Raw genomic sequence first — 27,325 nt, 5'->3', positions numbered from 1 at the left:
AAAAAAAAATCTCGGACTTGAATCATTGCAAATTGTTTAAAAGTGATCAAAATAAGAGAGAGTTAGAGATGAACAAGGGTAAAAATGAGAAAAAGAAAAACAAATTTAATGATTAGGATCATTTTGGCATGCTCTGCGGAAGTATCAGACAAAACATGTATGTACTTCACGATGGATAAAGCACAGGTCTAAAAAAAGGGAATAAAGAATATATAAGTAACAAAACTGCAACAAATTTCATGCTGTATTCACCAACGGTTTATTTCTTGTGAAGAAATAAACCGTTGGCGAATACAGCATGAACTTTGTTGCAGTTTTGTTACTTATCTTTTTATCTTGCCAACATATATATATATATATGTACATACATCTACATCTTATGTATATTATGTATATATATATATATATATATAATAATATACATAAGATGTAGATGTATGTACATATATATATATATATATATATATATATATATACATATATTATATGGTTCAAAAAGTTTGCGAATATCATCCATGTGACTGTAGGCAGAGAAAAGATTGTTCTCCCAGATGAGACAAATAAAAAAAAATGAGTCTTCAGCCGACATGCAGACAATCCTATTCTTCGACTTTTGGTGGTCACATTTATAAAATGATATTGACCAATCATATCAATATAATATCAGCAGCTACTGCGGAAACACAACAAGGAGCATCAATGACGGCTAGCAGTCAAATGAGGAAAAGTCAAAGTCAGCGCCAAATTTATACCTTTCCATTTTCCTGGTATTGTCCGCAGGTTGTCCGCATGCCTAACTTGTGTTGTCCGGAAGGCATCCTGATTGTCCGCGTTCATTCCTGGTGTAATCCTAGATGTTTCCGCTCTGCCCGGCTACGATTAGCATATTCCGCGCTCTTCCGGAGTGATTCCTAGGAATGTCCGCAGTCAGTCCGCGGACAGTCCGCGGACAGTCCGCGGACAGTCCTATAGGAATGTCCCAGGACAAGCCGATTCACAAAGTTATTCCGCGTCTGTCGCGGACAGGATGCCGAAATAACAAAATTTGCTTCCGCAACCCTTCCGGGGCTTGTCCGCGCCCAAGTGGACGTCCGCCCTAAATCCTTTTCAATTCTCCTTTTTTTTTTTTCAAATGTTCGGACAGGTGAGTCATACCATAATATCTGGATGGTCCATTCTTTTTTTTTTTCTTCTTTTTTTTTTGGGAATGTTCAGACAGGTGAGAAAAATGAACGGAAATGGATTCTTACAAATTTCAAATGAACATGACTGTGATTCCTGAATTGATGGAAAATTTTCCTGTGCAACAAAGGGGTGTGTTCAGACGCCTATGGTGGGCACAGGATAGCGCACCAGCCCATCGACTGTAGTTGCAGTAAGAAACAGATTGGCTAAGGTATTTGGAAATCGGGTGATTGCCTTGTACGTATCATGATGTGGAGTGGCCATCACGATCTCCTGATCTGACTTGTTGTGACTTTTTTCTTTGGGGTTATTTCAAGAGCAAAGTGTGTATTACCCCTCCACCCGACATTGCAACTCTGAGACAAAGAATCACTGATGAGTTTGAATCTCTACGCCACCAAGCCCCAATGATTCGCAGGGCTGTGCGTGAGATGAAGAAAAGAGCTAACCTCTGTGTGGAAAGGAATGGTGGCAATGTTGAGGGGCATGGGATGTAATGTTAAAAAGAGATATACGAAAGAAGACAATGGTAAGTTGCGATTATTAATTTGATTATTCCATTTGTTAAGTTAATTTCTAAAAAGGTTCATTGATTCTTGCAGTGTCTAAACTTGGTCCCAAGTCAAGCTTTGACCCATTGTCCAAAAAGAATGATTACCCAGCCGTCCATGACCGTGTATGAATAAATAAGATATCATTGGAAAGAGAAGATATGTGGTTTTAAGATGTTGCTACTCACTTTGGTGTAAAGTTAACACAATCTTCACAAATTTGAAATCAAATTTTGTTGCTTTTTTTCATACGCACTGTATATAATATGGAAGAGGTCGTTTGTTGTTTGAGGCATTGTTCATAAAAGGCCACCGTTCATCCAATGCCACGTAGGTCCCTAGATGTATTTTGACAAGCTTTCTGATGCTATAAATCATGAGCAAATGATCAGGAGACTGAGATTTTATTAGGGACCTATTAGTACATCTAGAAATTTAATTTTCTTCTCTCGATCTTCGGATGCCCCAAAGTATGGCATCAGCTTATTAACATAACAACTCACCTCACATCACTGATCGACCACTCAATGATACTAGCCTATTAGTGGAGCGGCATAGCTTGAAAAATTAGAGGAATTGTGCATTTTATGATAAAAGCACCAAATTTCGCACACATGATGACAATTACATTTGAAATAAATTCAGATATTGGGCCATCGTAAACAGCGCCCTCAACGGCCATGGCAGCCATTTTTCAAAATGGCCGCCATAAATGCCATTTTTCTTTAAAATTTACAAATTTCAGACGGGAAAATCAATAAGATTTTGCAAACGAGTGGGAAATAACATTCAAAATAAATTTAGATATTGGGCCACCGCGAAATGCGCCCTCAACGGCCATTGCAGCCATTTTTCAAAATGGCCGCCATCAAATGCCATTTTTTCGTAAAAATTTACAAATTTTAGAAGGGAAAATCAATAACATTTTGCAAACGTGTCGGAAATACCATTCAAAATAAATTCAGATATTGGGCCATCGGAAATTGCGCCCTCAATGGCCATGGCAGGGAGTTTTCAAAATGGCCGCCATAAATGCCAGTTTTTGTAAAATTTTACAAATTTCAGAAGGGAAAATCAATAAGATTTTGCAAACAAGTGGGAAATAACATTAAAAATAGATTTAGATACTGTGCCATCGCAAATTGCGCCCCTAACGGTCATTGCAGCCATATTTTCAAAATGGTTGCCATAAATGCGATTTTTCGCAAACAATTAAGAATTTCAGAAGGGAAAATCAATAAGATTTTGTAAACGAGTGGGAAATAAAGTTCAAAATAAATTTAGATGTTGGGCCATCGCAAATTGCGCCCTCAACGCCAATGGCGGCCATGTTTAAAATGGGCTGCCATAAATACCACCTTTTTCTCTGAATTTACTAATTCCAGAAGGAAAAGTCAATAAGATCTTGCACTCAATTTAAAAACTTCGTTTGAAATATATCTCGCGCTTATGTATTATATTATTGCAAATAGCGCCCCCAATGGCCATTGCAGCCATTTTTCAAAACGGCCACCATGGATTCCATTATTTTTTTATTTCCTGATTTCACAAAAGGAAAAGTCTATAAGATTTTGCACACAATTTGAAAATTATGTCTGAAATAAATATTTGTATTAGATTATTATAATACTGCCCTCAACGGCCATGGCCGCCATATTCCAAAGTGGCTGCCATTGTCATAATCATTTTGTTTTACAAAATGGTAATTTCAGAAAGAAAAGTCAACAAATGTGTACATAAATTGAAAATCATGTTTACGATTAAACACTATATCTAGATTGCATTAACTCTAGAAAGTGTTCCTTCGCAAATTTTCAAGAAGAAAAAAAAAATGCTAATAACGGTAATTGCGGCCATTTTCCCAAATGGCTGTCATGGATACCATTTTTCTTTTATGAAGATGTCCTAATGCCGGAAGAAGACAATAAACATTTTTTGCGTATGTTGACAATTACATACAAAGAAGTTTAGACATTGAACCATCATAAGCTGTGTTCTCAATGGCTATTTCAGCTATTTGTCAAAATGGCTACAATACACTCTTCTTTTTTTTGTCTTGAAAATTTGCTTAACTTCAGAAGGAGAAGACAGTAGAACACTCAGAGACATTATATAATCTAAAATATGATGTTAAAGAAATCATTTGAGAAATAACTAAATAAACAAGGCAAATGCTTAGCGATTATATCTCACCAATGATGAATGCATATTTTAGGTGGCAAACATGAAAAATTTCCGAAAAAGAGTAATATGAATATCCAGGGATAATGGCGCCATGTATTAACTTTGACAGTAACACCATATCATTGAATATATGGGACTACATAACGTGTATCTATTCTAAAATGTAACTTCCTAAATATTCTTTAGACAGATACGAAAAATGGCCTTTCATTTTACGAAAAAAGTTAATTTACTTGCTATGCTTCCATAAAAACACATACCTTTGATATCCATACTGTTAGCCGTCACACGCGAAAAACTACAATTAGAACTAAACTGAAAACATGAATTTAGAACTAACCCATCAATGAAACCCTTTTTTTAGATTTAAATTTCTTTGAGAACCAGATTCCATTAGATATAATGGCTGTTTAGCAGTATTCTATTGCTTTCTCCTTCTGAAATAAGCAAATAAAAAAAAAGGAGTGTGTGGAAGCCATTTTGACAAAGAGCTGCCATAGCCGTTGGGGACGATGTTTAAATGGTGGCTCAATATCTTCATTTCAAATTCAAATTCAAACTTGAATTTATTTGAATGTCTTTTGTCAATTTGCACAAGAAATTTTATTGTCTTCTTCTGGCGTTATCATATTTTCAAGAAATAAATAGCATCTATAGTGGCCATTTGGAAAATGGTTGCCATGGTCGTTGATGGTGCCATTTGTAATGACCTCATATATTATTTTCTTTTGAATATGATTTTCAACATTTGTACAAATTTCATTGATTTTCTCTCTGAAATTAGCAAATCTTTCCAAAAAAGAAAAGAAAAAAGAAGCAGACATCCATGGCGGTCAGCATGGCCCTTGAGGGCGCCTTCTAAGAAGACCTTATACTTAAATCTATTTTTGAGAAATAACTTGAAAAGAAACTTGGCTGCTATGGTTGTTGAGGGTGCACTTTTGGATGGCCTATTATCAAATTCAGTTTGAATGTAATTTTCCATCATTGTGGAAATTCTGATTGACGTCTGCAACTCTTTAAGAAAAAAAGACATTCATGGTGGCCATTTTGAAAAAATGGCTGGAATGGCCATTGAGGGGGCCATTTGCAATGGCCCAATAAGTTTACATTTGAATGTAATTTCCCACCTGTTTGCAAAATCTCGTTGGCTTTCCCTTCTGATTTTAGTACATCTTTTTGAAAATATAGCATTTATGGCGGCCATTTTAGAAATGGCTGTCATGACCGTTGAGGGCGCAATTTCCGATGGCCCAATATCGAGATTTATCTTAAATGTCATTTCCCATTTGTAACTAAAATTTCATGGACTTTTCCTTTTGAAATTAACATTTTTTTTTTAATGAAAAAGTGGCACTTATGGGGCCCATTAAAAAAAATGGCTGCCATTGCCATTGAGAGCGCAATTTTCAATTGCCCAATATCTGGATTTATTTTGGATGTAATTTCCCGCTTGTTTGCAAAAAAGAAAAATTGGCTTTCCCTTCTGAAACTTGCATTTTTAAAAAAATGGCATTGGCCGTTGAGGGCGCAATTTCCGATGGCCCAATATCTAGATTTATTTTGAATGAAATTAACATTTAAGGGCAAAATCTTATTAACTTTCCCTCCTGAAATTTGCAAAATCATCGAAGAAGTGGCACATTAGACAGCCATTTTGAAAAATGGTTGTCATGGGCGTTGAGGGCGCAATTAACAATGGCCAAATATCTATAATTCATTTTGAATGTAATTTCCCACTTGCTTGTAAAATCTTACTGGCTTTCCCTTCTGAAGTTAGCAAATATTTTGAAAAAAATGGCATTTATGGCGGCCATTTTGAAAAATGGCCGCCATGGCCATTGAGGGCGCTATTTCCAATGGCTCGATATCTAGATTTATTTTGAATGTAATTTCCTGTTTGTAGCCAAAACCTTATTGACTTTTCTTTCCTAAAATAAGCAAATTTTATGAAAACATGGCATTTATGGCAGCCATTTTGAAAAATGGCTGCCATGGACGTTGAGGGCGGTATTTACGATGGCCCAATATCTAAATTTAATCTGAACGTGATTGTCAACCTTTGTACGAGATTTGGTGCTTTTATCACAAAATGCACAATTGTTCGGCTATGCCGCTCCACTATATGTTTATGTTTGTTCCTAGAGAACATTCGGCAATGGAGAGAAGTGAAGACAAAATTTCTCATATAGATATCTGATCTTTTTACTTAGACCTGATTTTCGCATTAAATACTTCACAGAATCACTTTGCGTATATGGTTATCAATGCCATAATAAATCACAAGTCGCAAAAAAATTATTTTGATTTACGGATGTAAGCTTTAGGAGCCTAAGTCTTCAATAGCTTTAAAATGACATACATGTACAATGTATCTTCGGGAATCCGAACGTAGTTCCTCACGAAAGGAAGGTTTGATTTTGTGGAGACAAGACTTCGGAGATGGGAAAGAGGAAAAGGTGAAGTGAATCTTATACTGGTATGATACATCATAATACCCAGTTTGTTATTGTTGTTCTTGTTTTTCCGGGACTTAATTCCACAATTATGTGGTGTAGCTTTAAATGAAAATGAAACCAAAAACTTTATGCGTAATTACATAATACGTTCATGTATGTCAACTGAGGAAATGCAGCAATATTAGTTGAACACATCAGCGACGTTTGAGGAAAATATGATAATTCGTTCAAAAATTATGAATTGTTAAAGTTTGGTACAGGCTTCTTTGAATTTAAAAGAGTAAAACGCTTTGTGACGTTATAATATGGACAACGAAATAAAGAAAATATAAAGAAAATTCAACACATTTTCACTTTTAGCATAGTGAAAAAGCACGTAAGTACCTCTTTCAGGAAGCACGAGGATTAATCATCACCCTTCCCTTTGTCATTTAATGCGGGGAATGTGTATTTTGATAGAAAGTAAATTTTGTGAAATTCACCTACCACTTCTTTTTGGTCCGATTTTCCTATACTGTGTTCTACTTACGATGTCGCATTCACTTAATCGGTGTGTGTAGAGGATTCCATTCTCCTTTCATTCAACATCTTTTTCTTCTGCTAGCATTACAACTTGTACTCAGGAGAGCAATATAATGTGTCTTTTTTAAGTATGTTTGAATTAATGACAGAATTTCGGCAAGGGAGGGGGTAGAGAAAATGTCACGTGATGTAACAGTCATAATACCAATAATTTCTTTGACCTCCTTCACTTTCAGGACACTTAATTTCTATAGCCCGTATTAAACCCAAACGAAACGTTTGCTGGAATCTTTACTCACAATGCTTTATGTGTAGTATAAATGATATGTCGGGAAGGTACAATTGATTATGTAAGGGATGTCAATAAGTCTTGTATGTAAATTCCAAGTGTTGCAAATGGCGTCGAGATGTAGAGTTGCAAACATTGGCTTTTAGCTTCCCCTTTATTTTCAACATCAATTAGTAAATCTCATTCTTCTTAGCGCTACAACTTAATGTGTGGTTATAATCCATTTTGATATATCATTTAGAATCTCTGTATTTTATTTTCTTTTTAGCATTATATATATTTCGTACGCTTCTATTTTTTGTTGATAATGAAGACGTGTATGAAATGAAATGTTGACCTGCCCCGATTAATTCTCCATCGTATATTACCGGACCGACTCCGTTGGTGTTTTAAAATACAGGCACAGCGCTTTAATATCATGGGCAATTGCCAAATCCCAGGAAATGTATGTGGTATTTTAAGTCTTTCAGAAAGTAATTATCGCATCAAACAAAGAAGGTTGTATCAAATATGCCCGTATAAATTAAACCAGACACTGTCTATACTTCGCTCCACTTCTTCAAATCCCTGCCATTGCATCACATCTAGTCCACGTGTAGGTCCCACCTCGCTTTTATGAGCAAAAAATTCCAGAAATATGTCGTTTTCAGGCTAAAAGAAAAATGTCTGCTCTAATCGAGGTTGTATAATATGATGATTGACAGAATGTGCACGCGCGCGCACGCGCACACACACACACACATTATACACAGAGAAAGATTGCAAAATGGGGCTTAGCGCCTGTTTCAAGCCTTTGCTCATTGGATAGAACAGACCTTTTTCGATGATACATGACCTGTATCATATAACTAGAATAATTGTAATATTCTTGAAGTTATGATTAACTAGAAATGTCGCTACGGCGACTGGTGTATGCCTCCGCAATAATGCATGGTTCTCCTAATAGGTCTATAGTACAATGTCTTGACAATGTGAGATGACAGTTTTACACAATTGGCAAAATATTAAAATGACAGGTTTGCCACAAATGTGCTGAATGTTCACTTTCCTAGAACTAGGTTCAATTGGATGAATGATTAAAACGTCAGAGTGCGGGTATTTGGGGGGAACTGATGATTTTTACTTGACTTTTGACCCTTTTATAAGTTTATGCATTGAGTAATTTTCAAGGTATTGAGAAAAAGTATAATTTCAGTATCAAATGGTAAAATAGTATTATCTAAACCTGGCCTTTGACCTTTGACCTCACAGTCCCAAAGAGAATCACTGTTAGGTAGAACATGCATAAATATGTAAGTTTCATGATAATACCTTGAGTTACTTTTGAGATATGGAGGAAGTGCAATTTAGCACTTTCACTTGACCTTTGACCTTTTGACCTTTGAGCTTTTGGCAAGAAACTTCCCACAGAATATATATTGGGTTATACATGCATACATCAAGTTAAAAAAAAAATCCTTCAGGCACTGCATAAATATAAGGAAAGTAGTGATATTTTGAAGAGTTGACCTTGACCTTTACATCTGACCCCTGACCTTTGACCCATGACCCCCAACTTCCCTAGATAATCACTGCCCATCGGTACATGCATATATACTAAGTTTCATGAAGATACCTTGAACCATTTGCAAGATATGGAGAAAAACATGAAATTTCAACCTTTTTTCACAAAATAACCTGTGACCTTTGACCCTTTGACCCCGTGACCCTAAAATCTAAATAAAGTATTATCCCCCCAGGTTATACCCTCATACCAAGTTTGATGTAAAACCACCACACGGTTCTTGAGATATCGACAAAAACAAAACGGGACGGACGTACGGACGGACGGACGACCCGAGAACATAATGCCTCCGGCCACTTCGTTGGCAGAGGCATAAAAATATCCCATATTTTCTTATGATTTAAATTTCTTTTGTTTTTAGCAGCTCTAGCCACAAATATCTCAACAAAGGGGAGTTAACTCGTTTCGCGATGAAACTTTATACTGGTACATCTTTTTACAGCAATAGGGTAATTGTTATAGAGAGAAAAAAAAAATGTCTTGTAATGACAGGGCTCTGGCCCTCTCTCTCCATACGCCATAACCCAATTAACTTTCCATTTCGTTTTAAACTCTTTCCACAACTCATTTTATGCACGTTTTCATGAACAAAGGTCCCAGAAAATAATACCAGGCATGCCATTTTAAGCCTTATACTGTACATCACCTAATAGGCTAAACCAAAGGGGTTCGTTTGATAATACACAGGGTATCTGCATGCCTACAATATATTAGCTGTATTAAACATCCACCACTGCAATAATTAGTACAAGTGTACTTCATTTCTGACATCAATTCAATTCAATTCAATTTTTATTTCCAATATCATATACAGTAGATTCTCTAAAATATGATAATCATTGAAAAATAAATGTAATACATGTATAAAATACATTATATACAATGTATATGAACATACATTTGCAAGTGGAAAAGTTTGCTAGTCTGATTGTGTCACAGTATTAAACCAATCAGAGACATTTTTGCTGCTGTTTTCTTAAATTTTCTCTCATATATGAAGTATTCATGCCCAATGAGAACATGATGCGGAGTTTTGTCAAAAGGACCAATAGCAAACTGTACTTCTCCTCATGATGGTCCAATTTGTTGAATCTGATGGAAATACACAAACAACATTAACTCCTTGCTCCCAATGTTTAGTGCATAGTTCCTCATTAGATACAGCACTTTGCATATCTGTTGGCAGTAAACACTATTTTACTCATTCGACATACATGTAAAAATTTTGTCAGTCATTTGAAACTGTTGAAACAACTATCTAAGCACAGTGGTGTGAGAGCACTCCCGTTAAAACAAACACGGTTATTAGGAAATAAAATATTAGACCATAACATTATCCACTCTATGGTTTTTGTTGTTTATATGTTCGGTTATAACGAAATTTTGAAATAACGCAAGAAAACTGCTGGTCCTGGAAGCTTCATTGTAATGGGAGTCCACTGTACAGTAATTTTCCAGTCTGCCTTTGAACTAAGAGTTTTGTAGCATGTCTTGTGGCAATACTGTACATGTATGTACAAGTATTGGATATGCAGAAAAAAATCATTTTCTATTGTCTCAATTTATTAGTATGTTGTGACATTCACATTCTATGGTGACTATGCGTAAACATGAGTACTCTCGAAGTGATAGCATGTTCTATTACAGCCCCTACTCTTATTTCTACATATCCCTTCTATGGTAGGAACATTATAAGACTCTTCATTACATAAGTATGCGTTCATTTACAATGTACAGTACATCAAAAACAAATACTGCACATTGATAAAAACATTTCATGTCAACATTAAAATCTTCTACAGTATTTCATTAATTTTGGCACTATCATAAAAGTCAGGGTAAAGAAATATTACCTCTTGACATCAGGTTATTTTCAGCCGCTTACTGCCTCTGACGAGGTAGCTCTCCTAGATTTTATGCATTGGTACATCAAAATTCCCTTTATCAACAACTTCAGTAAAAAATACAATGTATCTTGCACTGCGTTTCAAGTCTGTAGTCTATCATGTGGATATGATTAACAGTTCTGAAGAGAACCGAGTACTACATGTATGTAGTACATGTAAGAGAGAAATCAAGTAAGAGAAGAGGAAGGTATACAAGGGTCATACGAGGAGAAACTTGTACAGGAAATGAAGGGAGTGCAGAGGTATTAAAGGTTGTGATAGAGTGAGGCAAAAATAGGGCAAGAAATGACAGCTTACAACAGGAAGCACGTAAACTGTACGAGATGAATTTAGGCTAGAGTTGACCTGCCAATCAATTTGAAATGTCAATTACATTATTACACACTCGCCTCACCTCCTACTCACCATAAAATTCGTGCAACCTTTGTCTCTAGCACACATTTACACTAAAACTAAGACATGTGAAAAGGCAAGCACTGGACTATGATTGTCGCGATGGCATAGTAAAATCATGTAACCCAATTATTACCTCTGTGTCAAAGGTAACAGGACGTAAATTACATGACACGCAATATTGAGCTTTCATTTATCTCTGTATTACCAAATCCTGGGAAAGAGTACCCAGCAAACACATAATGTTTTCAGAATGTTTCCTCAATGTTTCTTTGAGATTCTGTACGTCTCCGTATAAAAGGGATGATTTTACAAAACATTTTACAAAACAAGAGCACCACGGCTGAACTTTATTGTGCTGAAGACAATTCCATGATGGGAGGGGAGCAAGTGCTAACAAACTTGTCTGCAGTCACTCCTATGAAGGTCCCAAAGCATAATGCTTAATTTGCATCATAAAACTTCTTTTTTATTGCTTTTTATATTTTGTTTCAACAGACTAGTGCAAAACTTACTTGAAACACTAATCATTGTCCATAATTTCAGGCACAAAGAGGATTTACAAAGATCAACATTTCCCTGATGAAACAAGCATACCCAGCTAATATACTGACGTGGTCTACTTCTGAAGAGCTGTTTTGATTTGGTAGAATGCAATGGCATTCTCCCCAAAAATACCCTCCTGTTCCTCTTGAGTGGTACAGTCTAGCAGGCACTCCATGAGAGCATCATACACTTGCTGGTAGGTGGCCCCTACCATTTTGAAAACGGGGTAGTCACTACCAAATACACACCTCTGGGCTCCAAAAACTTTGACACAATGCTGCAAGGAAAGAGACAATTAAAGACATACACTATAAAGTTTTATGAAACTTGTCAATCAATTAGTAAAAGTGTGGTCTTCTGGTACATGAAAGAAAGGATACCCTTGTGGATGAATGAACAGATAAAAAATGTTGACATCAATCAAGTAAACATTCTACATTCCACTAGAGAAGTGTAAGAATATCATTTCAATACATATAACAAAGCATGTCATCCTTTTTATCATTCAAAAGCAACATTATCAATGTCATCTTCTAGTGCATATATGATTGTTCAGTATTTTCTTTCTTAATTTTAGAGTAAAACCGTGGAAGAAAACCATGCCAAATTTGGAGAAGACTACAAGGTAGAATTATCTTACATGCACATATGGTTTCAGATCGCTTGGTTTCCAGTTCTCGGGATCTGCTTCAGTAACCATTCCAGACCTGGAGAACATTAGCAGGAGGAAAAAAAAAACATTAATGTTGGATTATACCAGAAGACAAGGCAAGTGCCAAAATGTGTCCCGCCCATTCGCGTAGCAGAAATTAATGTTTTTCTAAATCCCGAAAGTTCATTGACCCCACCTATGACCTTTGACCTTCAACTCCCCAAGGGACATTTACCAGCCAAGTTTGATCACAAACGGACATATGGATCAAAAGTTATGAGCCATAATCGAAACATGCTGTAAAAACTTAACATTGGGGGCTAAAAGTTTGTTGACACCTGTCTGTGACCTTTAACCTTGTGATGAACTTCATCTCCTCAAGGGACATCTACCATCCAAGTTTGGTCACAAACGGACATAAGGATCAAAAGTTATGAGCTATAATCGAAACGCGCCATAAAAACTTAACTATTGGGCCCTAAAAGTTTGTTAGACCCCTGTCTGTGACCTTTGACCTTGTGGTGACCTTCAAATCCCCAAGGAACATCTACCATCCAAGTTTAGTCACAAACAGGCATAGGGATCAAAAGTTATGAGCCATAATCGAAACATGCCGTAAAAACTTAAAGGAAATGTACAGTACTGGTTGAGGTGGGGATTCAAGTTTATAACATTCCTATGTGAGATAATGAGAAACCTCTTATGAAATATGAAAGAGCAAGTAATTGTAAGAATGGTTTAACATTTATTTTATGAAAATTGGTTTTCAAATGGCTGAGATATAAAAAAAGTGATAATAATAAAAGGCAACAGGCCACGCCTTTTATTAGGATCTTTTTGTTTCACCTTGTTTGGGGATATCTCAGCCATTTCAAAATCAATTTTTATCAAATAAACTTTATCACATATTGTGAAACATTGGGCCCTAAAAGTCCATTTGACCCCTGTCTGTGACCTTTGACCTTGTGGTGACCTTTAACTCCCCAAGGGACATCTACCATCCAAGTTTGGTCACAAACAGACACATGGATCAAAAGTTTTGAGCTATAATCAAAACGTGATGTAAAAACTTAACATTTCAAAGCAGTAGCATGTCCTTTCATAAATTATTAGACCTGAAAAGTGAAGAGTGTGCAAAGGATTTCAAGAAATGAAAAGGGGCCTCTAACACATACCTATTCATTCTACTCTCCCCCCTAAAAGGGTTGTAGAAAATCTGCTGAAAAAAACACTTTCCCATTCAGGTTATGATTTCACACTAAAGAATAAGGTAGAAGGATAGTTCTTGCAGAAATGTGAGATTCTCAAGATTGACTCAGTTGACCCATTTCACCCTTTTTGATTCCTCACATATAAGGGGTGCGACTTTTTGTTGGTTTTGTGATGCATGGTCACATATATGTTCATGTCTGAAAGATCACATTTAAAATGTATTTTGGTCACATGTGCAAAATATCAAGTTAAATGCTAAGAAACTAAAGTTCAATCCATAATACAGCTATATTTTGTATGTTATTGTTTATGTATCTGTCAATAACTTACTCTTACCACATCAGCACACAGTTTCATAATGATGAAAGATGCATCATGCACAATTTTAAATTATCTAGGTCATGCGGACAACTTTTTTGTAAAATACATTATACTAAAAAAATGATGGAGAGTTAGCTTAATCCAAAATATTCAATTTTCTTTTTCAAAAAGCTATTTCCATAGCAATACAATTAACAAAAAATGTAACTTGCACATAAACATACTCATACTATAGTGGTCACATGCACCAACTTTCAAGTAACATGGTTAGAAATTGAGAGAGTAAACCTATAAACACTTCTATGCTGTTTTATTTCAGAAAGTCATTACCATAGCAACACACTGTCAGATTATGATAAATTTCAAAAAGTGTCCTGACATCTACATATTAATGCCCATTGTCAAGTCTATCTCTCTAAAGTTTAAAAAGTAGTTTGATACCCAACATTTGGAACAGACCAACTGATCATTCAACCCCACAAATGCTCACCTGCCCCACCTACACGGTTACACTCCGATTCCTAGATAGAACTCCTTCAACCTTCGTTTGGCGGGGATATAAAGAGGCAAAGAAGGACAGACAATCCAGAAGAAATAAAGACTCACAGTTTTACAAATACATTTGGATTTTCGGCAGCCCTGCTCATTTCTTCGGCCCAGCTGTCAAACTCTCTGTCCCTGATTTTCGGTTTTGCAAGATGGTTGATGATCAGGCGCAGCTTGGGAAACTCTGTGGCAATTTCATTGGCATAGTGCAGAGTGTGGGGTCTGAGGAGCAGAAAAAAAAACCCATTTAATCCAGTATTACATTTAAAGTGTATTTCTTCTCCATAAACATCACCGAAGCTTTCATAGGATACTTTATAATAAAGGATTAAATAATTGACATATTATAAACCAGCTGGGCTTACAACCAGCTTTTCAGACATGACACACAAAAGGGTGATTTCACAGCATTGTGCTTCCAAGACAAAAGAGAGAAATGTCTCCAGCTGTCAAGAATGAATAACGTACTTTCATATTTTTCAGTTGACATCTAAAATACAGTATGTCCCAAAAAAATTACAACGGGGCCCTCCACAATGATATCTTTAAAAATGGTGAATCAATCTAAATACAAATTCAGGGTATGAAACTATTACATATTGCCCATATCTTACAGAAAACCCCATTCGATTTGCTTCAGTGGTCAAAGAGAAATGAGGAATTTTGTAGATGATGTCAGGAATCTCTTCTGTCCAAGTTCTGTCTATTATTCACACACAAGAGCATTGAATTGCTTAAATTGGAAGAATCAGACTCATGACATGCTTTACAACAATCCATATTTCTCTGCGACCGCTTAACCACATTGAATGGGGTTTTCTGCAAAATAGAGCTAAGATGTTATACATGTATTTCAACACCCTGAAGTAGCACTTAATAGACAGGTTGATCATATTGGGTGTTATCAATTTGAAAATCTGATTGTAATTTTTAGGGCGACTAACTGCAGTATGTCCCCCCAAAAAATTACAATCAGATTTTCGCATTGATAACGCCCAATATGATTACATTTTTTAAATGCTTCTTCAGGATCTTAAACTACAAATGTAAAACATTTATAGCTCTATTTTGCAGAAATCCCCATTCGATTTGGTTAAGCGGTCACAGAGAAATGTGGATTGTTGTAAAGCATGTCATGAAATCGATTTTTCGAGTCTAGCATTTCGATGATCTTGTGTGTGAATAATAGACAGAACGTGGACAGAAGAGATTCCTGACATCATCTACAAAATTCTGTATTTCTCTTTGACCACTGAAACAAATCGAGTGGGGTTTTCTGTAAGATGTAGGCAATGAGTTATAGTTTCATACCCTGAATTTGTATTTAGATTGATTCACTATTTTTAAAGATATTATTGCAGAGGACCTCGTTGTAATTTTTTGGGGGACATACTGTATTATTTCAACAATATGAACGGACTAAAATTTTGTCACTCTTTCATCCAGAAATTGGCAGTAATTTCTGTGTCTAGTTCTTGACTCAGCTACAATAAATGGTAAATGGTAATTTAAAAAAAAAAAGTTAATTAAAAATCAAATATGTAATACCAGAGCAATTCCAGTGAATGTAAACACATCAAACTGAAGGAGATGCAGTGCCTTTACTTTCAACGTATGAATGGAATCTCCAAACATAAACCATCTCAGTTTAAACTTTAGTTCAACACTTCAGTATCATTCAATTAGATTTGAAGCATCCACAACTAGAACTATCACTCAATGTGATTAATACTCCCACCTAACACTGAGGGAGTTAGCTCAACCAGCAATTACTTTGTATGCCTTTTACTGAAAAAAAAAAATAGAAACCATGGCAAGGCATTGTTCAACAATGAATAAATGTATATTTTGCTCACTGATAGTCACATGTGCCATATCTCACGTCAAGTGCAAGTAAATCGGCAATTTCTATGATTTTCATTTAAAAATGTTGTTACCATGGCAACATGTTTGACATTAACTAAAAAATGAAGTTTACAAACTATATCACAGCCCTTACATGTGCCAAATTTCAAGTCAAATGCTCAAAAGCTGAGTGAGTTAAATGAATTCATATTATCGCATAATTTTCATTCAAAATATGCGGTTACCATGGCAACACATTTTTCAAGGACAAAAGATAAACTTGGCACATCTAGGTAATACAGTGGTCACATGTGCCAAATTTGAAGCCAAATGATCAAAAACTGAAAGAGTTAGCTGAACCCAAATTTTTGAATGATTTTCTTTCAAAATATACTATTAGTATTACCATGCGCAAAGTGGAATACGAACTGGTCTATTTGTCAATCAGTTGCAAAGAAATGTACTAGTTTTCACTCTTCACAAAGATAGGATTTTAATTTTTGAAAGATGGTAAGCTTTTTTGTAAACTTGTAGATAGGGTTTGATACTTTTATGTTTTACCTTAAAAAGACTTTCAACATATTTCATCTTTACACTCTGAAAATTACAATGTATTTATACACCTGAATCATCTGGGTATATATTCAAACATATTCAAGGTCTCTATGAGGAGTGAAGCTCTTATTAGTCTTAAACACATTCTTCTCTATCAATTGGGTTTAATAGTAAAATATTTGTTTAACATTTATTCATTTTACTATCTACAAAAATAAGCACCTCTCAAAATATTCAACACAAGATTCAGTGCCATCAGAACAGTTGTATGTCATCAATTTGTGTCACCCTGCAGGGATCTCGCCAGCGTATATCACCCTTGTCGGTGCCGACAAGCGTGCGGTTTGAAGAAACAATTGCCGACAAGGGTAAAACTTGCCGACAAGGGTAACACCACGCGTGAACTTGCCGACAAGGGTGACTTGCTTGACGAGCTAAGTTCGGACTAATTTCTCGCCTTTTTCAGTCTTTATTATCTGGCTAGAAAAGAAGCTAGATGTTGAAAGGAGCAGCAGTTTCAAATACAAGCGCAAAAAGTTATCCACGCAATCACCGGTGCGATCACAACAACGCGGCTCAACAGAGCGACGTGCTAGCTGATACACACCACATCACACACTTGCTCACTTACATGCGCTCTGATTTGGGATCCACACACACATGCACAAAGGAGGTTCACCTCCCTAGTTGCACCCAGCCGGCCAGACAGCCGCCTGCATGTACAACGGTACAGTGTATTGTGAGAGGGAGAGAGAGGACGGAAAGAGAGGGTCGGAGGCCGAAGGAGGCTGAGGAAGGCTGACACGTGCTCGCTTGTTGTCACGCTTGTTGTCGGGTTACGCAAAAACAAACGATATGAAATGCATGCCCCCCTCCGCCAAAGGTTGTATTTCTTTTTGGCTGCTTTGGTTTGTTTGTTAGTTTGTCTGCCTGTCTGTCTCTCTATTCGCAAAATAAGTCAAAATTTGGGAACAGATTAGGATAAAATTTTCAGGAACAGTTGGTTGGTAAAATGGCGCAAGGAACAGATGATTAAATTTTGATAGTGAGCAGGATTTATAATACCACCGCAATTCACCGCCAGGATCCAGGATTTTTAGACTTTGTTTCGTATATTTGAAAGGATTCGTATCAATTCTTCAGGAAGCTGGCCATCGGCAATGATGTAAAATTAGATGCGTTCAAAGCATTGCCGCAGAGAGAAAATTAACTCCATCTTTCGTTAAAAAAAAAAGAACGTATGATGGAGTAAGCAAATGCAAAATGTTATTTTGGTTTTGGTAGTTTCAGTGGTTTTTTTTTTTTTTTTTTTAAATCTAGAAAGCCATGCGTTCCATTTTATTCTTTTCATTTTCCATGGATTTGTAAACGTCATTCGTGAATATTCTATTTTCCTTTTCCGGGCCGAAATTTATAGTAATTCTGTCATGATGGTCTTTCAAGTTCAACGTACGTAATGCTCCACGTGCTTCTGGCTTGGTTTGTTAAAAGGTGGGTTAGGGGGCCTTCATGGGCAGAAAATAAATGGATGATCATTCATCAATGTTCCCAGTTGGTTTACATGCTATGTACACGCTGTTTACGACCACTGAAGCAAGGTGGCAGTACGCGCGGCATTTCTCTATCTGACACCTGGCTTTCGTGGAAATTTCGTGGAAATTTCCACAAGCCATGATATCAAGTTTCCCCACTGCTTGTGGTCGTGTTTTTTTTTTTTCATTCTTCATTACGAACATCAATTTGTTAAACTTGAAAAGTGTAGATAATTTGCGTCGAGGATGTGTTTCTTTTTTTTTTTTCATTGCAGCATCGGTAACATTTTGTTTTGTTTATCGTCCGTGCATGGCAGGGGTTCATGAGAGAACGATAGGAATGACTGGGGAGAAAATAAACTGAAAGAAGGAAGCATCTTTTGAGCGACCTGTCTTTGTTTTTCTCTAATACACCAGCATCAGTTATCACCACCAAGGTTCATTTTTTTTTTCGTTACTCCGACAGATTAATGATAAAATGATGCTAGATTCTTTATTCTGAAGGTTCGTTAATCCAAAAATGATTAAGAAAAAATGTACGTTCATTTCACAACGAAATCAGTTTTGTTATTTCGAACGTTCTGCCAGTGAAATTTCGGAATAAAACGACGGCACAAAACAGCGTGTTTTCGTTCTCTAAGGGTCTGTTATTCCGACAGAAATAGTAATGATAAAATAATAAATTGTAGATTCTTTATTCTGAAGGTTCGTTAACCGAAAATCAAATAAAGAAATATGTCCGTAAATTTCAAAACGAAATCAGTGCGTCATTTCGAACGTTTTGCCAGTGAAATTTTGGAATAGACTGCCCAAAAACAGTTGCAGTTTTCTTACTCTGAGGGTTCGTTACTCCGACAGATTAATGATAAAATGATGCTAGATTCTTTATTCTGAAGGTTCGTTAATCCAAAAATGATTAAGAAAAAATGTCCGTTCATTTCACAACGAAATCAGTTTTGTTATTTCGAACGTTTCTGTCAGTGAAATTTCGGAATAAAACGACGTCACAAAACAGCGTGTTTTCGTTCTCTAAGGATCTGTTATTCCGACAGAAATAGTAATGATAAAATAATAAATTGTAGATTCTTTATTCTGAAGGTTCGTTAACCGAAAATCAAATAAAGAAATATGTCCGTAAATTTCAAAACGAAATCAGTGCGTCATTTCGAACGTTTTGCCAGTGAAATTTTGGAATAGACTGCCCAAAAACAGTTGCAGTTTTCTTACTCTGAGGGTTCGTTACTCCGACAGATTAATGATAAAATGATGCTAGATTCTTTATTCTGAAGGTTCGTTAATCCAAAAATGATTAAGAAAAAATGTCCGTTCATTTCACAACGAAATCAGTTTTGTTATTTCGAACGTTTCTGTCAGTGAAATTTCGGAATAAAACGACGTCACAAAACAGCGTGTTTTCGTTCTCTAAGGATCTGTTATTCCGACAGAAATAGTAATGATAAAATAATAAATTGTAGATTCTTTATTCTGAAGGTTCGTTAACCGAAAATCAAATAAAGAAATATGTCCGTAAATTTCAAAACGAAATCAGTGCGTCATTTCAAACGTTTTGCCAGTGAAATTTGGAATAAAACAATTACTGCCCAAAAACAGTTGCAGTTTTCTTACTCTGAGGGTTCGTTACTCCGACAGATTAATGATAAAATAATGCTAGATTCCTTATTCTGAAGGGTCGTTAATCCAAAAATGATTAAAAAAAAAATGTCCGTTTATTTCACAACGAAATCAGTTTTGTTATTTCGAACGTTTATGTCAGTGAAATTCCAGAACAAAACGACGGCCCCAAAACGGTTACAGTTTTCTTTTACTCTGAAGGTTCGTTACTGCGAAAGAATAACGATAAAATACTTAAGATTCTTTATTCTGAACGATCGTTAATCGGAAAACGATAAAGAAGAAATGAAAACGGTTACAGTTTTCTTACCCTGAGGGTTCGTTACTCCGAAAGAATAATGGCAAAATAATACTCTACATTCTTAATTTTGAATGATCGTTAATAGAAAAATGATAAAGGAGAAAATTTTCATTTTGATAATATCCAAACGAAATCAATTTTGTTATTTCGAATGTTCTGCCAGTATAATTTCGGAATACAACGGCCCCAAAACGGTGTTTTCTTATTCTGAAGGTTTGTTATTCCGAAACAGTAACGATGATAGATTCCTTTCTGAAGGTTCGTTGATCGGAAAATAATAAAGAAAAAATGCTTGTTAATCTTCGAACGAAATCAGTTTTATTTTGAACAATCATCTGTAGTACCGACCTTTGGTGTTGTTGTTGTTTTCGATTACAAACCTTTGAAGTACTCAGTAATGAATCGTTTCATTTTATGATTAAACAAACCTTCGGAATAATGACCATCATTACATTTTTGTATGATATCTCTTTGATGTCACGGCCAAACTACCGTAGTATACCCAGAAAGGAACGATGTCCCGAAAGTTCTCGATCGCTTCTCGCGCATCTGCATGCAGTAAGCTTACCACGTGGTCGAGCAGACGGCGAGAAAGCAACACGGCGCGCGTTGTTGCGATGCAGAGACGGCTAATTATTGCAACAGTGAGACAGGAAAGGCCTAAAAGAAATCGGAACCTTCACCATCGGCACCTACTTCTCTTTCATTTATTATTGAGGAACTGCCGCCAACAAAATGTATGGAGTTTCTGCATTGTTTCTGTGAGAATATGCCCCTCACAACGTTCATTACATCTCCGTGAAAATGTCGCATTTAGTGGCATTTTAGCGGCGATTTATCTGTGTTGTATTCAGCATTAGCGAAGGCTTTCGCGCTTCGCGCGGGAGGGGGAACCCCCCTCCCGTACCCACCCCCAGAACAGCGCGCATAAATGCCGACAAGCGTGAACAGGGGCGTCACCAGCTTTTTTTCAAGGGGGGTGCGTTTTGACCCTAATGTAACGAGATTTTTTTTTTTTGACCGACATTTGGAATATAGGAAGCTCTCAATCCCTAGACTTCTACTGTTGTTGAGGGAAACCAAGCGGGGAAAGGGCACCGGCGTAGCTAGGAGAAAGGCATAACAATTAAATGCGAGCGAGCGGAGCGTGCGAGCTTGAATATTTTGACATTTTCACAGTAAAAAAAAAAAAAACCAAAAAAAAAAAAAAAAAAACTGCAGTTTGTTGCTATATTATTTCGCTTTTGAAATAAAGGGAGGGGGCGCACCGGGCGGAACTGCTGGCAATTACTGGCAGTAACATCAGGTGAACTGCATGACGAATGAATGCGAGCGAGCTTGAAAATTTTACATTTTACAGTCCAAAAGCTGCCGTTCTTAGCCATATTTTTTCGCTTTGGAAATCAAGGGGGGGGGGGCGCACCGGGCGGAACTACTGGCAATTACTGGCAGCAGCATCAGGTGAATTGCATAACGATTAAATGCGAGCGAGCGAAGAGAGCGAGCTTGAAAATTTTACATTTTACAGTCCAAAAACTGCCGTTCCTAGCCATATTTTTTCGCTTTGGAAATTAAGGGAGGGGGGGGGGGGCGCACCGGGCGGAACTGCTGGCAATTACTGGCAGCAACATCAGGTGAATTGCATAACGATTAAATGCGAGCGAGCTTGGAAATTTTACATTTTACAGTCCAAAAACTGTCGTTCTTAGCCATATTTTTTCGCTTTGGAAATTAAGGGGGGGGGGGTGGAGCGCATGCCACCGGCGGAACTGCTGGCAATTACTGGCAGCAACATCAGGTGAATTGCATGACGATTCAATGCGAGCGAGCGAAGAGAGCGAGCTTGAAAATGTTGACATTTCACAGTAGAAAAACTGCCGTTTGTAGCTATATTTTTTTGCTTTGGAAATTAGGGGGGGGGGGGGCACCGGGCGCAACTGCAGACAATTACTGGCAGTAACATCAGGGGAATTGCATAAAGATTAAATGCGCTCGAGCGAAGAAGAGTGAGCTTAAAAATTTTACATTTCACAGTCCAATAACTGCCGTTCTTATAGCCATATTTTTTCGCTTTGGAAATTAAGGGAGGGGGTCGCACCGGGCGGAACTGCTGGCAATTACTGGCAGCAACATCAGGTGAATTGCATAACGATTAAATGCGAGCGAGCTTGAAAATTTTACATTTTACAGTCCAAAAAAACTGCCGTTCTTAGCCATATTATTTCGCTTTGGAAATTAAGGGGGTGGAGCGCATGCCACCGGGCACAACTGCTGGCAATTACTGGCAGCAACATCAGGTGAATTGCATAGAATGATTCAATGCGAGCGAGCGAAGAGAGCGAGCTTGAAAATTTTGACATTTTACAGTAGAAAAACTGCCGTTTGTAATCATTTTTTCACTTTGGAAATTAAGGGGGGGGGGGTGCGCCGGGCGCAACTGCAGACAATTACTGGCAGTAACATCAGGAGAAAGGCATAAAGATTAAATGCGAGCGAGCGAAGAGAGCGAGCTTGAAAATTTTACATTTTACAGTCCAAAAACTGCCGTTCTTAGCCATATTTTTTCGCTTTGGAAATGAAGGGAGGGGGGCGGAACTGCTGGCAATTACTGGCAGCAACATCATGTGAACTGCATAACGATTAAATGCGAGCGAGCTTGAAAATTTTACATTTTACAGTCCAAAAACTGCTGTTCTTAGCCATATTATTTCGCTTTGGAAATTAAGGGGGGTGGAGCGCATGCCACCGGGCACAACTGCTGGCAATTACTGGCAGCAACATCAGGTGAATTGCATATAATGATTCGATGCGAGCGAGCGAAGAGAGCGAGCTTGAAAATTTTGACATTTTACAGTAGAAAAACTGCCGTTTGTAATCATTTTTTCACTTTGGAAATTAAGGGGGGGGGGTGCGCTGGGCGCAACTGCAGACAATTACTGGCAGTAACATCAGGAGAAAGGCATAAAGATTAAATGCGAGCGAGCGAAGAGAGCGAGCTTGAAAATTTTACATTTTACAGTCCAAAAACTGCCGTTCTTAGCCATATTTTTTCGCTTTGGAAATAAAGGGAGGGGGGCGGAACTGCTGGCAATTACTGGCAGCAACATCAGGTGAATTGCATAACGATTAAATGCGAGCGAGCTTGAAAATTTTACATTTCACAGTCCAAAAACTGCCGTTCTTATAGCCATATTTTTTCGCTTTGGAAATTAAGGGAGGGAGGCGCACCGGGCGGAACTGCTGGCAATTACTGGCAGCAACATCAGGTGAATTGCATAACGATTAAATGCGAGCGAGCTTGAAAATTTTACATTAAGGGGGGGGGGGGTGGAGCGCATGCCACCGGGCACAACTGCTAGCAATTACTGGCAGCAACATCAGGTGAATTGCATAACGATTCAATGCGAGCGAGCGAAGAGAGCGAGCTTGAAAATTTTGACATTTTACAGTAGAAAAACTGCCGTTTGTAGCTATATTTTTTCGCTTTGGAAATTAAGGGGGGGGGGCGGGGGCGCACCGGGCGCAACTGCAGACATTACTGGCAGTAACATCAGGGGAATTGCATAAAGATTAAATGCGAGCGAGCTTGAAAATTTTGACATTTTACACTCCCAAAACTGCCGTTTGATGATATATATTTTTTTTGCTTTCGAAATCGAGGGGGCGCACCGGGCGCAACTGCTGGCAATTACTGGCAGCAATATTAGGAGAATTCAAATGCGAGCGAGCGGAGCGAGCGAGCTTGAAAATTGTGACATTTTACAGTCTCAAAACTGCCGTTTGTAGAATATTCTTTGCAGTAAGGGGGGGGGGGGCGCACCGGGTGGAACTGCCGGCAATTACTGGCAGCAACATCAGGAGAATGGCATTACGACTAAATGCCAGCGAGCGAGATTGAAAATTTTGACATTTTACAGTCCAAAAACTGCCATTTGTAGCTATACTTTTTCGCTTTGGAAATTAAGAGGGGGCGGGAGGGGGGGACGCCCGTTGCGCACCTCCCCCTGGATCCGCCACTGGTAGTCAAGGGTGTCGGTTTATGTTCATGACTGGGGGAGGTATGACCAGCGAGGTGGCGTCGAAGTGACCAAGTATGGGAAGGATGTCCAAAATCTATGTATATAGTCAACACTGTATAGAATACACTTGTACTAGTAGATAATTATGTATAAAATCAGTGCTGCCAGAACCAGGGGTGCGAATTGCTTTTGCGCACGATTTTTTTGTTTTTGTTTTTGTTTTTGTCCCCGATGCAAAATAAAAAAAAAACAATATAAGAAAAAATAATAATCATTTAGTGTCCGGCGTTGAGGTCGCTCGCAGACTGAAGTTTTTTTTTTTTTTTTTGGTTTTTTTTTTTTTTTTTTTGTCTGAAGGGGGTGCGTTCGCACCCAACGCACCCCCCCTGGTGACGCCCATGGTGAATAAATTCCTGGCGAGAACCCTGCCCTGTGTTAGTGAACATAATGTAACGCGAGTTACCGATATAAAGGCTTCCTACATTTTACCAAGTCCTTGTTACTCAACTTTGATAGTGTTAATTTATGAGTCATAACCCACTATCAATTCAAGGTAGGAAAACTTTTATCAAGATTTTCTAGTATGAGGAGACTTTCCAAAAAGAGGCCTTTATAGGATTGACCATGTCCTTTTTGTGTAACACGAGTTACCAAAGTTAAATGATTCAAGAATCCCAACATGTTTGTCCTTTATTTTTCTTTTGGGATTCATTTACTTGGTGTATGTCTACTTAACCCATGATGAAAAAAGTAACTTGTAGATCCTACCAATTACAAAGATGTTGGCACATTATCCCATAAATGTACCCATTATTTGTAACGCGAGTTACCATGGAATTGCCCTCAACCACAAATGTCAAAACTCACTGCTTGCATTAAAATAATGAAAACTAGTGATAAACATTTTGTCTGTCCAGGGAGGTAGGAAGAGTCTCTTCCCACCATTCTGGTCTGTCTGTCCATCTGTCTGTTAAATGGGATGAAACTTGGTTGGTTGATGAAGGTTGATCCCAGAACTGCCCGCAAATGTCATAACGCATCAACCACAAATGTCAAAACTCAATGATTGCATTATAATAGTGTACATGTACATAGTACACATAATACATGTGATTACACCAAAATTTTCTGAGTTCACTCACATCATATATTACAGTTGACTTAATAAATTTTGTGGTAGCTCTTCTTTTGTTTTGCCCAGTTCAGGGGTGTACCGTGGGTCAACGGATATGGGTCACCCCCCCCCCCCCCAACATATGTGTTGGGTCCCTGTGCTTTTTAAGCAATCAGATTGGGGGGGGGGGGGGACATGCCCCATGCCTCCCCCCCCCCCCCCCCCCCCCAGAAAATTTGTGGTTAATCAGATTTTGATATTTGTGGTTAACATGTTATGACATTTGTGGTAATATTGACATCAGTGACTGAGCAGAAACTTCAAAAATTCATAACTTTCGAACGGATTATGCGATTTTCCCCAAACTCTCACTGATGTGTTCTACAATAATTGCTGCATTCACTCAACCCACATGTCTATGAAGGTGGACATCAGTGGACGATTTTGACATTTGTGGGCTCTACAGTACATCCTCCTATTATTTGAATTGTCCCCACTATAGATATGTATCCATCAAATGTATATGAGGTAATCATAATCTCCCCCTTTATTGTATGGAAAGTACCATCTAATGGATAATTAAACTTATTCACAAAATCAATGCAAATATGTCAACATGTGCACTTACTACTTGTTCAGCTTGAAAACTGGTCCTACTGTTCCAAACCTCTTGCTACCCGGCAGAGGGTAATACTATCTTCCAACCAATCCAGCCCCCATTGAGAGAATTCTAAAGAGTGCAAAGTGTTTGTATCCTCAATGTATTCTTCAATGGCACTCATGATGTGTACATGGTGTATCTCGACATTTGACAAATAAGACGATACTAGCTGAACTGGACTTCATTTCCAATGACTTCACATCATCATCATCACAGAGCTACCAAGTCTCAAGCATTCTGCGTGAGACTCACGCATTTAGGTTCCGTCTCACGATCTCACCCATAGCACCCATTTTTGTCAAGCATTTGGTGCATCTGCAACTTGGGCCAATTAACAATGAGCATAGCTCAAAGGATTAAAGTGCTACTTGCAATTGAAGGTATATTTCCCTTATTTGTCTTTCACAATAAGTAAAAAATATGCACCTGATAGCACCATTAAGAGGTAAAAATTGAAAAAGCTCCCTACTAAACCCCTCCCACACCCTCTCTCGCGCGCACATGCGAGCGATGAGACATTGAATCATGAAAAGACACTCATAAAAATTTGTTGAACTTGACATCCCTGTCATCATCGTGTCTACTATTTTGTACAGTAATTCTTGCCTACTCAAGACCATGTTTACCAACCAGAAGAAAATTACAATCATATGAGACTTCCCCTCGCCCGGAGGCCCAGGGTATGCCCACATGGGTTCCATCATGGGCATGCTACCTGGGCAAACATCAATTTCCTGAGATGGGCACTTTCACATTCTCCAGTCTCACTGCTTTCCAGTGATATATAATTCATCTGACTTATTTCCATCATTTCCAAAATCCTGTCATGGTCTGAAAGAGGGCCAGGCACTGGACAAACAGGACAGACTGAATTGTTTGGATCTGGAAAGATATGCAGTGAAGCATGCAGGAGATTTGTCAAATAAACCACAGGGTGATTTGAAACCTTCACTGTACTTTTTTTTTTTCATAGCTTGGCGCGCATGATGAAATGCTTTCTTTGCCAACTGGAATGAATGTAGTGAAACCAATTGGCTATGAAAAGAGGTTCATCTATCAAATCCTGTAATCGCTGTCAAGTCACAATGGCCCGAGGCACAATTCTACACCTACATTGTAAGTGGGCTTGCTAATCTTTAAATAGGGTAATTTCGGATGGATTCCTGAATGCTGACAATAGAGAGTGTCAAGTTGAGCTAATTGCCTGATTGGCACATTAACAGCTTTAAACACTTTGCCATGATAACAGGATCGATGTACAACCCTTTGTACATACGATCTCAAAGTCCCAAATTCACAAAGGAAGTTTGAATTCGGTCCATACATGCAAATTTT

The 27,325-nt window shown here is 37.7% G+C and overlaps 1 protein-coding gene across 1 annotated transcript in view; it reads right to left on the bottom strand.

The window, feature by feature from the left end:
* Window positions 1-9,689: 9,689 nt before the first annotated feature.
* The window catches only part of LOC139728756 (L-fucono-1,5-lactonase-like), a 33,867-nt gene continuing 16,231 nt past the window's right edge, over window positions 9,690-27,325 (bottom strand). Inside the window, exons 5-7 of the mRNA XM_071639698.1 lie at window positions 14,392-14,553; window positions 12,241-12,307; window positions 9,690-11,877 (exon numbers count right to left, since the gene is read on the bottom strand). Of these exons, the coding sequence (XP_071495799.1) occupies window positions 11,674-11,877; window positions 12,241-12,307; window positions 14,392-14,553 (433 nt within the window). The 3' untranslated portion in view covers window positions 9,690-11,673. The remainder of the gene's footprint in view (window positions 11,878-12,240; window positions 12,308-14,391; window positions 14,554-27,325) is intronic.

The sequence above is a fragment of the Diadema antillarum genome, unplaced genomic scaffold, assembly GCF_040938485.1.
Source record: "Diadema antillarum isolate AM-2024a unplaced genomic scaffold, OU_Dant_1.0 seq00000197_RagTag, whole genome shotgun sequence".
In the NCBI taxonomy this organism is placed as follows: domain Eukaryota; kingdom Metazoa; phylum Echinodermata; class Echinoidea; order Diadematoida; family Diadematidae; genus Diadema; species Diadema antillarum.
Note: the sequence above shows the minus strand (reverse complement) of the source record. Positions and strands in the feature narration are given on the sequence as shown.